General features: G+C 43.3%; 1 protein-coding gene across 2 annotated transcripts in view; it reads right to left on the bottom strand.

The window, feature by feature from the left end:
* Positions 1-1,454: 1,454 nt before the first annotated feature.
* The window catches only part of TCEA2 (transcription elongation factor A2), a 34,148-nt gene continuing 22,662 nt past the window's right edge, over positions 1,455-12,940 (bottom strand). For both annotated transcript variants that reach the window (XM_042464146.1, XM_042464147.1), the window contains exons 6-10: positions 10,735-10,791; positions 9,449-9,603; positions 8,706-8,852; positions 4,129-4,200; positions 1,455-3,095 (exon numbers count right to left, since the gene is read on the bottom strand). In XM_042464146.1, coding sequence (XP_042320080.1) covers positions 3,087-3,095; positions 4,129-4,200; positions 8,706-8,852; positions 9,449-9,603; positions 10,735-10,791 — 440 coding nt within the window. In that variant the 3' untranslated portion in view covers positions 1,455-3,086. The remainder of the gene's footprint in view (positions 3,096-4,128; positions 4,201-8,705; positions 8,853-9,448; positions 9,604-10,734; positions 10,792-12,940) is intronic.

The raw sequence follows: 12,940 nt of genomic DNA, 5'->3' as shown, positions 1-12,940 counted from the left end.
CCATGGACCTTGTGCTGTGATCCATACTGACATTGTTGAGGTACGCTCCCTTGACCAATAGTTTCTACCAGTGGTCACCTTTGAATAAAAGAATGCCATGGTAACAGGAAAGAGTAATTTGCTCAATGCACCAGAGTTCTCTCTCCATGCTGAGCAGCTCAGACAAGAATAGAAATACTCAGCAAGGCAATGATGTTTATTTTTGTAAAACATAAAAGATGCAAGTTTGGGAGTGGGCGGGCAGACTTGTCTGTTATGCTTGCCATATTTAGTATGTTCTCCAATTGGCACAGGTACAAACTAGCTGTGGAATCCAGTCAAAAATACACAGCAGAGGCCAAAAGTAGTGTGTTGCATTTTCAGATCATGAGGTCAAGCCCTTTTCTCTCCATATATCTGACCCGTCATCTCTTCAGCCAAAGTGCCTTGTTTATTTTTATTTTTTGGTAATTCTTATTTTCCCAGCAAAGAAATGAGAGCTTTCACTGCTGTTGCTTTTAATCAAAAGTATTTTAAAAAAGAAAAGCAGTGGGAATAAATGAATAGGTCTTAGAGCTAATAAAACTTGAACTATCATTAGATGCCAAGATGACTAAACTGTGGCCGTTTTACTTTGGACATATCATGAGATGATGTGACTCAATAGAAAAGATAACAATGCCTGGCAAAGTGGAAAAGAGGGAGACCACGCCACAACTGGGTCAATTCAATCAAGGAAGCCACAGCCATGGGTTTGCAAGACCTGAGCAAGGCAGTTGATTACCAGGGATCCTGGGAGTCTCTATGGCATAGAGTTGCCATACGTCAAAGTCGACTTGAAGACAAATAGCAACAACAGTTTCATGATACAAGACTGGTTAGGAAATGTTACAGTCAAAGTACAAACCAAACTTGACAAATCCTCAGTCCAGGGTTTTCCAATTATGCCAGCAGAGTTGGAAAAGGCTATAACACCAATCCCGCAAGAATTACACCTGGCTGGTAAAACACACAGAGAATAGCATGACATGCTGTATGCCCAATTCTGTTGCAGGGCTTCTGGTGCATGATAGGACAATGACAAAGAGGGCCAAGCCTACAGCTTGTTTTATAGCAGCCAGGAAATTATCCCCTCCCACCACACACAGAGACACACACACACAGATTTTTAGACACTAAAAAGACTGGAAGAGAAAGAATGACAGGTTGTACAGGTGGCTTTCCTTTTTGCCTTTAAGGCTACCAATGACTTTTTTAAAAAAAATTAAAAGCAAATTTCTTGGCCCCAAAAATAACCGATTATGATTCACTCAAAGAGAAGACAAGTTTCCACCAAACCTAAGCTTTGCCCAATTCAGATAAAAGCCATGTGAAATGTGCTACTTATGCAGACTCAACATTCACCTGCAAACATGACTGCCTATAAACTCTGAAGTTTTCAAATTGATGTGCTCCTTTATTCACAGGAACAGTGGTTGTTCATTTACAAATTTTATTAGTTTGTTCATTTGCAACTGTACATGAGACAAAACCAAAAAAACAAACCAAACAAAAAATCCAGGCACAGAATGCTAAAAGCAGCACAGAGAGAGAGATGCAATCCAAATCATTCTGAGTTTGTTTGATTTTTGCAAAGGCACTCTCCTGCTACAAAGCTGCATTCTTTCCTGTTACAAGGGGCAGTACTTTGCTCCTATTGCTTTCCTTGCCCCTTGGCTACTTCAGCTAAGTAGGTGATGGCAGCACGTTCCAGGCTTTAAACTTACCAACAAAGCAAAACTGCCACCTCTTTACTTCCTCCCTTAGTAGCTTTGTTCTGTTTCTCCCTCTCTCAGATCTCTTCTTGTCTTTCCCTCAGCATTACAGGACACCTCTTTTGCCAGCCTCCAATACTTGTGTGCTGATGACACCCCTCCTCAAAAGCTGGTCACTCGCTCAGTTCTATGGCTGACATTCTCTTTTTCTCTACACATCCAACCCAAATGAATGATGGAGCCTAGCCCTTTCTCAGAGGTTGCTGTATGAATACAAAGGCAGAAGCATTTCTAGTGAGTATAAACAAGGAATGGCACCCTACCCTCTTGGGGAGGCCAGGAATCTCAAACAGAATTCTTAGCACTTTCAGCAAATGACAGTTTGCAGAATAATTTGAAAGGCACAGGAGCCACAACTGGTGTACACAGAGAAAATCTGAATGGTTCAACACATGGCTTCAAGTTTACAACCATGAAACTAGAATAGAAAGCAAGAGAATGAGGCCTGCCCCTTTTGTAACACACCACCAAGTACTGGCCAATGTGAACCAACTAATGGAGAAAGTCTTCATGAAGTTTGTTCTCAGTGTAGTTTGTTCCTATGTATCCCTCAACAAAGACACCTTTGTTTCTCTGTGGACACATTTCTTTCTCTGTTTTATCTTATAGCTTGGTTCTAGGGGAACATCTATAGTACACAACGTATTTAAACTGGTTTGGAACTGGTCTCACATCCCCCTCCCAAAAAACCTCTTCTGAATTGTAGTTTGAAAAAATTCCAAAGAGCCTTGATTGAGAACAACCTGATTTCCAAGTAAAGGTAGAATGAGTTGAAATTTGTAAGATATGCCTAAGCTTCACGCAGTGGCAGTTAAAATGACACCCTAAGTACCAAAAACGGGGGCCTTGTTCTCTCTTTGTTCTAGAGAGTGGGACGAATGTTCTTTAGAGCTTCTGAAAAAGGCAATTGGAAACAAGGAAAGCAACAAGAAGCCATTGCACATTATGAGAGTCAAGACTACATGCCTGGCCAATGAGTTTTTTTAAAAATGAATAAACCAAAAATGTTTAATACTTTTCCAAGTCCTCACAATACTGATTAGGATGAGAAACTCTAGAGGTGGTCAGTCCACACAAATTCTCCATCTGGTACCCTCCCAACTTCCATTCCCAGCTCCTGCTCCTCCATTCCTAGGTGTGCAGATAGCTGGGCCCTCCTCACCTGGACGATGTACAGAGCACAAAGCAAAATCGGTGACAAACAACAGTACAAAATTTGCTGGCGGTCTTAGTGGGAATGTAATGTGGAGATCTGGCCCACGATTGGCTGTTGCTGCTCCTGTCACAGGTGTCTCAGCAGAACTGCAAAAGGTTGGGAGGATTAAGAAAGCAAAAGAAGAGACATATGATTTCCCCCCCAAGATTTCTGTTCTGGTGGGCTTTAAAACCAATTTGCAATATAGCTTTTATGCAATTTAAAAACTAGGGAGAGGAGACAAATATATCCTAAAGCGGCTGCAAACTCTGGTTACTTATACTGATGTTATTTGGATCCCAGCCTTTCTTCTTAGCAAACATATCAACACACTCTGTCAATCTGACCTGCAGTTTCAGATGCCCTGCTTCTACACTAAGCTACCCTTTATAGCAAAGGTGAGAACTGTACAACCCCCAAGGATTTTCCTGAGATCCTCAAATTGGGGGGAAATGAAAAATATATTTAAAATACCTCACACACACCACACACACACCACCCAGGCTCTTTTAGTTTAGTTCCTGTGCTGCAAGTGGCCAATGTCTTCCTTCAACCCTTGACAGTCTGCAACCTCTACTTTAGAGGTAGTCTCATGAATCCTCCTTAAGATTTCTGCAAATTGTTAAAGAGACTGCTATATGAATACAGAAATGGAGGTCTGGAGGTACAGCTTACCCTTCTACTTTGTGTTGTTTTGTATGCTTAAACCTGCCCTTTGCAATCTGCTTTGTTCCTTGTGGATGGGAAACCATGGGAAAGGAAGAGGAATAAACAACTTGACTAGCAGGAGAAGAATTAAACTGCCACCCACCCAGTCCTCTAGTCAACCACAAAGCCACAACTGGGTGGGTGATGACAGAACAATACGCAGAATACAGTCGGCCCTTCTTATACATGGATTTTTTATACACGGATTCAAGCATACACGGTTTGAAAATGTTCCCAAAAAGTATAAATTTACCTTGATTTTCCATTTTTATTAGGGACACCATTTTGCTATGTCATTATATTTAATGGGACTTGAGCATACACGGATTTTGTTATACACGGGGGATCTTGGAACCAAACCCCAGCGTATAACAAGGGTCCACTGTATACATTATCCCTTAGATTTAAAATAAATTCATCAATAATGCTTACCTTCCAGCGGTTCCCACATTCATTACACACAACAAAAGTGGTCATTGGCTCATCGGAACTGCGGGTTTGTACCTGTCCAAGTGGGAGAAAATAACATTTGAGGCTGAGCACAGGCATCTTAATGATCTTCAGAGTTGCCCAGCAGCCATCGTTCCTCATCACCTTCTATCTCGCACACATACTTGATCATTTGCCCGTTGCTCACTTGGGAATCCAAAACTAGCCCTCCAACCAACAGTAGCTCCAAGTGAACTTTGGGCTGAAGTGACCCTTCTTGGAGCTCAATCCATCAGGATGTGCTCCTGCACAAGATCCACAGAAGTGAAGGGGAGCTTTGCACTCCACTTCCTGCAGCACTGCACAGTCTGCCAGAGCTTGTGGATATTAGCCTGATCAAATGCAAATTCGTAGCACTACAAAACAAGCACACCAACTCAAACCAGACAGCTATTCTCTTGAAGGCCAGGTGCCTCACAACTGTAACCTAAAAAGGTATCTCTTTCAACAAACATGAAGAGGGCCCTGTCAGATCAAGACAAAGGCCCATCTATTATCCAGCCTATTTTTCCTAACCAAAGCCAGTTTGGGAAATCAGAAGCAGATCCTAAGGGAAGAGGAAGGCTGCCTCTCAATATGAAGGTTTCATATGGTTTGTAAGGCTCACAGTCACTAGCCTTTACCTCCTTGAATTAAATCCTTTTCAAAGCTATCTAAGCAAATGACAATCTTTCCTGATTTCTGGGGGCAGTGAATTGCACACATAGGTCATTTCTTGTGTGCAGAAATTCTTGGGAGAGGGTCTATCCCAAACCTACCAAAAATCAGATTTAGGTGCTACTCCAAGTTTTGGAATTCAAGAACCAAAAAGCAAGAAATTATTTCACAATGTCATAAAACTCTATTTACACTGCCCCTCACTTAGTCTTCTCTTCCCAAACTGAAAAAAAAAGCATCTCAGTCCATGGATCATTGTAGTCAGCCTTCCATGTAGCTTCTCCTGGGCTAGGATTTTCTATCTGAAGAAGACTGACAGACACTACCCTCAAATGCATCCATAATAAATAATAATAAAAAATTTGTTTCTATCCCGCTTTTTACCAGGCAACCAAAGCGGCGTACAACAAGTTAAAATGCATCCATATATACATAATGCCCCCCTTAAAACAAGATTAAACAGTATAAGATTAAATTTGCATATTAAAATCCGACTAATTCAAATGATAATCATCATGGCAGAGTTCAATAGATGGGAAGTCTTATTCGTGGCCAAGTATTTTATTCTGGGAAAACCTGCTGGAAGAGATCCATCTTAATGGCTTTTTTAAAGCTCTCTAGATTGGTAATTTGACGGATCTTGTCCGGCAGGCCATTCCATAAGTTGGGAGAGGCTGCAGAAAATGTCCTCTGGGAGGTCACCGTCAACCTGGTCTTTAAGGGCTATAATAAATTCCTCCCAGAGGACCTGAATGTACGGGGCGGATTGTATGGAAGCAGGCGATCCCTTACATAGGTTGGGCCCAAGCTTTAAAGGTGATAACCAATACCTTGTACTGTGCCCAAAAACTAATAGGCAGCCAGTGGAATGACTTCAATATTGGTGTTATATGGTCACTCCTTGCTGTTCCTGTGACCAACCTGGCTGCCATATTCTGTACCAACTGGAGTTTCCGGACTAGGCACAAGGGTAGCCCCATGTAGAGCGCATTGCAAAAATCAAGTCTTGAGGTTACCAGCACATGTACTACAGTTTCCCCATTCCAGGAAAGGGCACAGCTGGCGTATCAGCCGAAGCTGATAACAGGCACTCTTGACCGTCGCATTCACCTGATTCCTCATCTGAAGCGACGGACCAAGAAGCACCCCCAGACTGCGAACACAGTCCTTCAAGGAGAGCATGAGACCCTCTAGGACTGGAGGTTGCAGCCCAATACCTGTTTTGGGGGGCCCCACCGTAAGTACTTCCATTTTGTCTGGATTCAACTTGAGCTTGTTTTCCCTCATCCAATCCATTACTGCCTGAAGACACTGGTTGAGGGCAGAGATGCCATCTGTCGTTGCTGCTGATGACCGGGACATGGAGAAATATATTTGGGTGTCATCAGCATATTGATAACACCTGGCCCTATATCCTCGGATGATTTCTCCCAGCGGCTTCATATAGATGTTAAATAGCATCGGGGACAGGATGGCGCCTTGAGGGACACCACAATTAAGCTCTGTTTTTGAAGAGCGACTGTCCCCGAGCATCACCCTCTGGAACCTGCCCAAGAGGAAGGAATGGAACCATTGCAATGCAGTGCCTCCGATTCCTAACTCTCTCAGGCGTTCCAGAAGGATGTCGTGGTCTACTGTGTCAAATGCTGCTGAGAGGTCTAGCAACACCAACAGGGTCACATTCCCTCTGTCAGTGGCTAGATGCAGGTCATCAGTTAAAGCGACCATGGCAATCTCCACCCCATACCCGGTCCTGAAGCCCATTTGAAATGGATCAAGAAAATCGGCTTCATCCAAGACCACTTGGAGCTGAAGAGCAACTGCCCTCTCGATCACCTTGCTCAAAAATGGCAGATGAGAAACAGGCCTATAATTTTTCGTGTCCAGGGGGTCCAGGGAGGGTTTTTTCAAGAGCGGTCTAATGATCGCTTCTTTCAAGGAGGATGGTGTATGGCCCTCCCCAAGGGAAGCATTGATGATAAATCTAAGAAGTGCCATCAGTGCCTCACCCCCCCTGGACGGCCAGCCACGATGGGCAGGGATCAAGAAGGCATGTTGTCTTTTTTACCTTTCCAAGGGTCTTGTCCACATCATCAGTACTCACTAGCTCAAACTGATCCAGTTCAATCTCATAAACAGGTTTACTGGACACCTCATTAGTCGATTTTGCTTCAACATTGACGTCCAAACGGACTCTTATTTGAGAGATTTTGTCTGCAAAGTAGTTGTTAAAAGCATCGCAGCAGGCCGTTGTTGGGTTAAGTAGAGGGTTCTGGGTTGAGGGCATCACCGTCAGTTCCCTCACCACCTTAAACAGCTCTGCCAGACAAGACTTTGCAGATGCAATATGAGCAGACGAGGAGGATCTCTTCACTGCTTTAAATGCCTCTCCGTAAGAAAAACTGAATTTCTTATGGAGAATTCTGTCAGATAAGAGACCAGATTTCTGCCAATCGCGCTCTAGTCACTGTCCCTGCCGCTTCATATTCTTCAGCTCTCTGTTATACCAAGGCTTCCGATTTGAAGAGGGTCAGAAAGGACGCTCAGGAGCGATTGTGTCGATGGCCTTAGTAAGATCGGTGTTCCACATATTCACCAAGGCTTCAACAGAATCACTGGCATTATCAACCATCAAACCCTCTAGAGCTTTCTGGAATCCTATCGGTTCCATTAGCTTTCGAGGGCGGACCATTCTAATGGATCCTCCACCCCGAGGGAGCAGACAGTGGCTCTTAGTTCTGCCCTGACCAGGAAATGATCCGTCCATGACAGTGCAGAGGTATTAACTACCTCTGCCCACGGATATTCCTGCTCCATACTAAAGACCGCATCAAGAGTATGACCCGCACATGGGCCCGATGACCAATTGGGAAAGGCCCATGGTTATCATGGATTCCATGAACTCCTGAGCCACACCTGTTAGACTGGTCTCGAGTGGGATGTTGAAGTCGCCCAGGACTAAGAGTCTGGGTGACTCCAACAACAACACCGAGACCAGCTGTGGCAGCTTGGATAGGGAGTCTGTTAAGTAACAGGGTGGACGGTATACCAACAGAATCCCTATACTGTCCCTGGTCTTCAGGCGTAGGTACATACACTTGAAGCGGTCCATCTTCTGGACAGGTATTCTGGTCAAGGTGAGATTGTCTCTATAAACCAGGGCCACTCCAGCCCCCTGCCCACTTTCCCTTACCTGCTCCATGACAGCATACCCAGCTGGGAGAGCTTGATTCCAAGTGGTGGCACTATCTTCTCCCAGCCAGGTTTCTGTGAAACAAGCCAGGTCGGCATTCATGCATCTGCACCTTCCATCTCACAACCCCCTAGTAACTGATATACAGAGGCATACTGCCTCCATTAATGGAGGTGACAATGTAGCCATTCAGATTAGTACTCACTGATGGTCTTATCTTCAATAAATATATCTAATCCCCCTTTAAATCCATCCAATTTGTCAGTCATCTTGAGGCATCGAATTCCACAGTTTAAGAAATGTGAAGCAATGCTTCATTTTATCTGTCCTCAGTCTCCCATCATTTGGCTTCGCCTATTTCTATAAATCAATATGGACAGCATGGCCATACTGTCTTTCCCTTCAAAAGGAAAATTAGTAAAAGACCATCCTGAAACATGTTTCCTCTTTCATATCATGGATTTCACTAGATCCAGTTTTAGCTCTTTTTCCTTCCCCAACTCTCTGTTTGGTCTGTTAGAAATATGGCCCCAATCCTTATAGGCCAGATTATGTCAACACCCTCATGGGGAAGCTAAACACCTTCAGCTGGAAGGAAAGGACACTCTGGGGCCTAAAGAAAAAAGCCAGCTGTTCTTTTGAGTTGTTTCATAAACATTCAGAACCTCACCTGGGTATAGGTACAGTTCTTTTTCTTACACTTTCCACAGGTGAAGAGGTCAGTCTGCGTTCCTCCTGTTTTAGCCATTTGATGCTCCCGAATAGCCTCTTTGGTCATGGCTTTCCGGATCTCCTTCAGCTCGTTGCTGGCCATTTCCTTTCAGAGGAAGAGTACAAGGACATCATTTCAGTTGTCTGACTGATGCACACCTGTTGGAGGCTAAAAGTATTCAAAGCTAACTGCAATCACATTTTTGTCCCACAGAAACTTGGAGGCAAATGAGCAACCTCCATCGTCTCAGCAAAGCACTAGCTAGTCTTGATGCAGAAAAGTTAAAAGGCGTTTCAGGTATGTATCCTAATCTAATATAAACAGCACTTCTGGATCAGAACATCTAGTCTAATGGTTCTCAACCACAGGGCCTCCAGATGTTTTGCACTCCAACCCCAATCATCTCATGCTGGTTGGGCACTGAAGTCCAAAACATTTGGAGAATCAAAGGGTCAAAAGCATTGATTTAGTCCATCATCCTAGCTCCTACAGTGGCAAAATGAGTCCCTGTAGGCCACAAGCAGACCACAGGTAGTTTTCTTGGCTCTTTGTTCTGCTGAATTGGGTATCCTTCCCTATCAATAGTAGCCCTTGAGAATTTTGGAAGCAGAGCTAAATTTCTCGAAGTTCTGCTTTCAAACAGAGCAACAAATTGGCACTAGTAACACTGGACTTCTCAGATGTTCAGCCCTCCATCTCACCTCTGAGGTCATCACTGCAATTTGTTCTGCAGTGATCACCCCGCATAAGACATTCTTTCGGAGGTCAGGATTCTTGGAGTCTTTCAGATTGGAGAGGCGGCTCCTGACACGGTTTTTGTACTTCAAGTCTGTGTTTTTGACATCTTGGTATATATGTTCAAATGCCATTAAGGAGCAGCCTAACAGATTTTTGCTTGTCTTAGCTCCGTCCCCAAACAAATTAGTATGTCAATCTTAGAAAAGCATTGAGTGCCACCTGGGCATTTCTATATCAGCAGAGAAAACCTAGAATTGTGAGGGTGAGGAGATTATCTTGGGAAGCAGCCATCTAGGTAGCCATTCCAACAAGTATCTCCACAACTGAATGGGGAGGAAGAATGCCAAGAAACTGTGAAGCCTTTATTCCTTGCACTCATACTCCATCCTAGGATGTTCCTCAACTCGGGATCGCAACTTCGCTACAATGCCTATCCTAGTGGAAGAGACATATCACATCTTAACTAGAACATGCACCTCAGGAGCAGAATATGCCCTCCTTAACTTGAAATAGTACTTTTCAAGAGAGATAAGATCTAGGATATATACCTCACTCTAGCAGTATTTCTGACTAGAGAAGGCTTCAGACCAGTGCTGAGTAACAGTGTTAGTTACTGACTCCTAAACTAAGGTTCTCTAGCTTAAGTTATTGTCATCTCTGACTCTCAGCACCTGTCTAGAGCACTATTCTGCTATAGTGAATGTTCTTCAACATTCAGGAATCCTTACTGAATAATTGTTGATGACTTCAAAACCTTACATTTTCCAGGATTTTCTGGGAATCTTACCACCATGGTATAGAGCAGGGGTAGGCAACCTTTTTGAGCCGGGGGCCGGGTTGCTGTCCCTCAGACAACTGGGGGGCCGAAGCCAAAAAATAAATAATTTTTTAAAAAATTAAATAAATAAATAAACCAGGACAAATGTAGGACAAAATTTTCAAATGGAAGACACTTTTTTTAAAAAAATGGAGGACACGTGAAAAAATTTGCTGATTTTTTAAAAAATGTTAATATAAATGCATGTTTCTGAGGCTTCTATAGACAATTGCCCCCCAAAGGCCCCGGCGGCAATTGGCAGCAGGACCAGGCTGGGGCCGGTCCCAAGGCGTCGCCGGGCTGCATCCGGCCCACGGGCCGCAGGTTGCCTACCCCTGGTATAGAGAAAGCCTTAGGATAATGAGGAAGTTTTTGGAACAGCAGCCACCCCCAAATCCCCCTAAGATTCTTTCTACTTGAATAAAAGGATATATTCTTCTATTTGGGCAGCGATTTGCTCACAGTCAGCACCAATGGCTACATAGTCATCTGCAAAGAAATAAGAAACAAGCTAGCAAATGGACCCACAGCACATAAGACAAATACCAAAGCAAGCAGCTGCCTTTTTCATTTTGCTTTAGGTCTCACTGCACTTCACCAAAGATGACTGAATTCAGCTAAACATAGTAATGAAGACCACATATTTCAGACATGTTGGGGGGAATTTCTTGTGATAGTTTACTCTAACTTTCACCAAAAATGGGTTTTGAAGTACGTAACACAGTAAGTTTATATAAAAGCAAACAGAATTCAAACATAAAAACACACTTTAGACATGTTCACACTTACGTTTAAACCAGCTTGCAATTCGCACTGATACAGGGTCGCTGAATCGATTCATACTGATGCGTAAGTCACACTATGTTTTCCATTATTGAATGCATTCGTGTCTATTTGATCCATAATAGATCTTGGAGCAGGACAAAGAACCATAAAGCTCTGTCAAGTGGAATGAAGTTACACTACCTGCCCTCTCTCACTTTCCAAACTCCAACTTTCAGCAGTAACTGTCATCTTCCAACACAGCTGTTCCTCACTGGTAGAGCATGTTGGGGAGGCCTCAGAGGAGAACCCAGCTCAAGACAATAGCTGTGTTGGGAGGGGATGGTTGCATCTGAAATTCAGAGTCTGGAGGAGGTACCTCTGTCCTGCTTGAGAGAAGATTACTGTACCTTGTTCTGCTCCAAGATCTGTTAAGGATCAAAGTTACAGCAGCCCCATCCCAGATCCAATCTGGCAACCCTAGTTGCAGCAACTGAGACAGGTTTCACTGCCTCTGAAAGCAGTGAGAGCAAAAGGAGAGTGTTCCCCAGATATTTTAAGATCCAGGCAGACTTCGACAGGATGTGTTCTTTCAAACAGCCATCCTAAAGTTCAAGTTTCAAGAATTGTACCCAGAAGCCAACCAATCAGCAGCCAGCAACATTAGTACATTGTCTATCCTCTCAAAAGAGTTAGCTCTTAGCTGTCATATCCAAGGTGAGAGTGCTAGAGGTGAACTGGAGAAAATTCTCACTTCCACCTGCCATAAAGACAGACTCTTTTGCTAACTTATTAATGCTTTATAAAAATGCAGGTGGGGCAGGAGTTGTATGGTACCTTTAAGACTAACAAATCTTAGCATGAGCTTTCACGTATTACAATCTGCTTCCTTAGGTGCACTGATGGAGTACAATGTTACGGCTTCATATATGGCATATTAATTTCCCAATTATATGGTAATTTCCCAATTAGACTACTGCAGTATATTTTACATGGGGCTGCCCTTGAAGATTATTCTGAAGCTACTTCCTGTGCAAAACACAGCAGCCATAATGCTGACAGGAATATCCTGTATTAATCATAAAACCTGTTTTCAAAGAACTGCATGGATTGTCACTATCTGGTCTGAAATCAAAGTGATGGTGATGAAATGCAAAACCTTAAATGGCCTAAGATATTGATATGCATTCTGTATACCGTCAGTCTCCATATCCATGGATTTTTTTATCCACTGATCCAAGCATTCATGGCTTGAAAGTATTTTTAAACATATTAATTCCAAAAGGGCAAAGCATGATTTTGCCATTTTATATAAGGGACACCATTTTACTGTGCCACTGTATTTAATGGGACATGAGTGCCCGTGGATTTTGGGGGGTCCTGGACCCAAACCCCAGAGGATAACAAGGGTCCACTGTTTATGCCTGCTCAAGGATTAAGATCAGCTGGAGTGGCCCTTCTGTGTCCCACTACTGGGAGCAATACAATACATGAGAATGTGTGTGAGTGCCTGCTCTGCTGTGGCCTTTGAACTGGGGAACATCCTCTCCTAGGAGACCCAATTGAGACCAATACTGGTTTTATTCTGGTACCAAGTTATACAATGGCTTTTAATCAAATCTTTGGGGCTTTACTATGCTGTATCACTGAGTGATGGTGAATCTTCATACTCTTCTTGATTAGGCCATCATTCAAAGCAATGTTATCATGGCTCTTTTTTATCTGAACTGTTCCAGAATGTGAATGGGGTGTGGGAGTTATAGATCAGATGAACCTCAGAGTTTAGCAGTGGTCATTATGAACATAACCAAATATAAGTTATTTTATAATGCCAAGATTCAGGGCTATAGAAGGGGAAATGCTACACACCGACTCT

Source organism: Sceloporus undulatus, chromosome 4 (assembly GCF_019175285.1).
Source record: "Sceloporus undulatus isolate JIND9_A2432 ecotype Alabama chromosome 4, SceUnd_v1.1, whole genome shotgun sequence".
Taxonomy (NCBI): Eukaryota; Metazoa; Chordata; class Lepidosauria; order Squamata; family Phrynosomatidae; genus Sceloporus; species Sceloporus undulatus.
The sequence above is the reverse complement of the archived record's forward strand: the minus strand, read 5'-3'. Positions and strand labels throughout refer to the sequence as shown.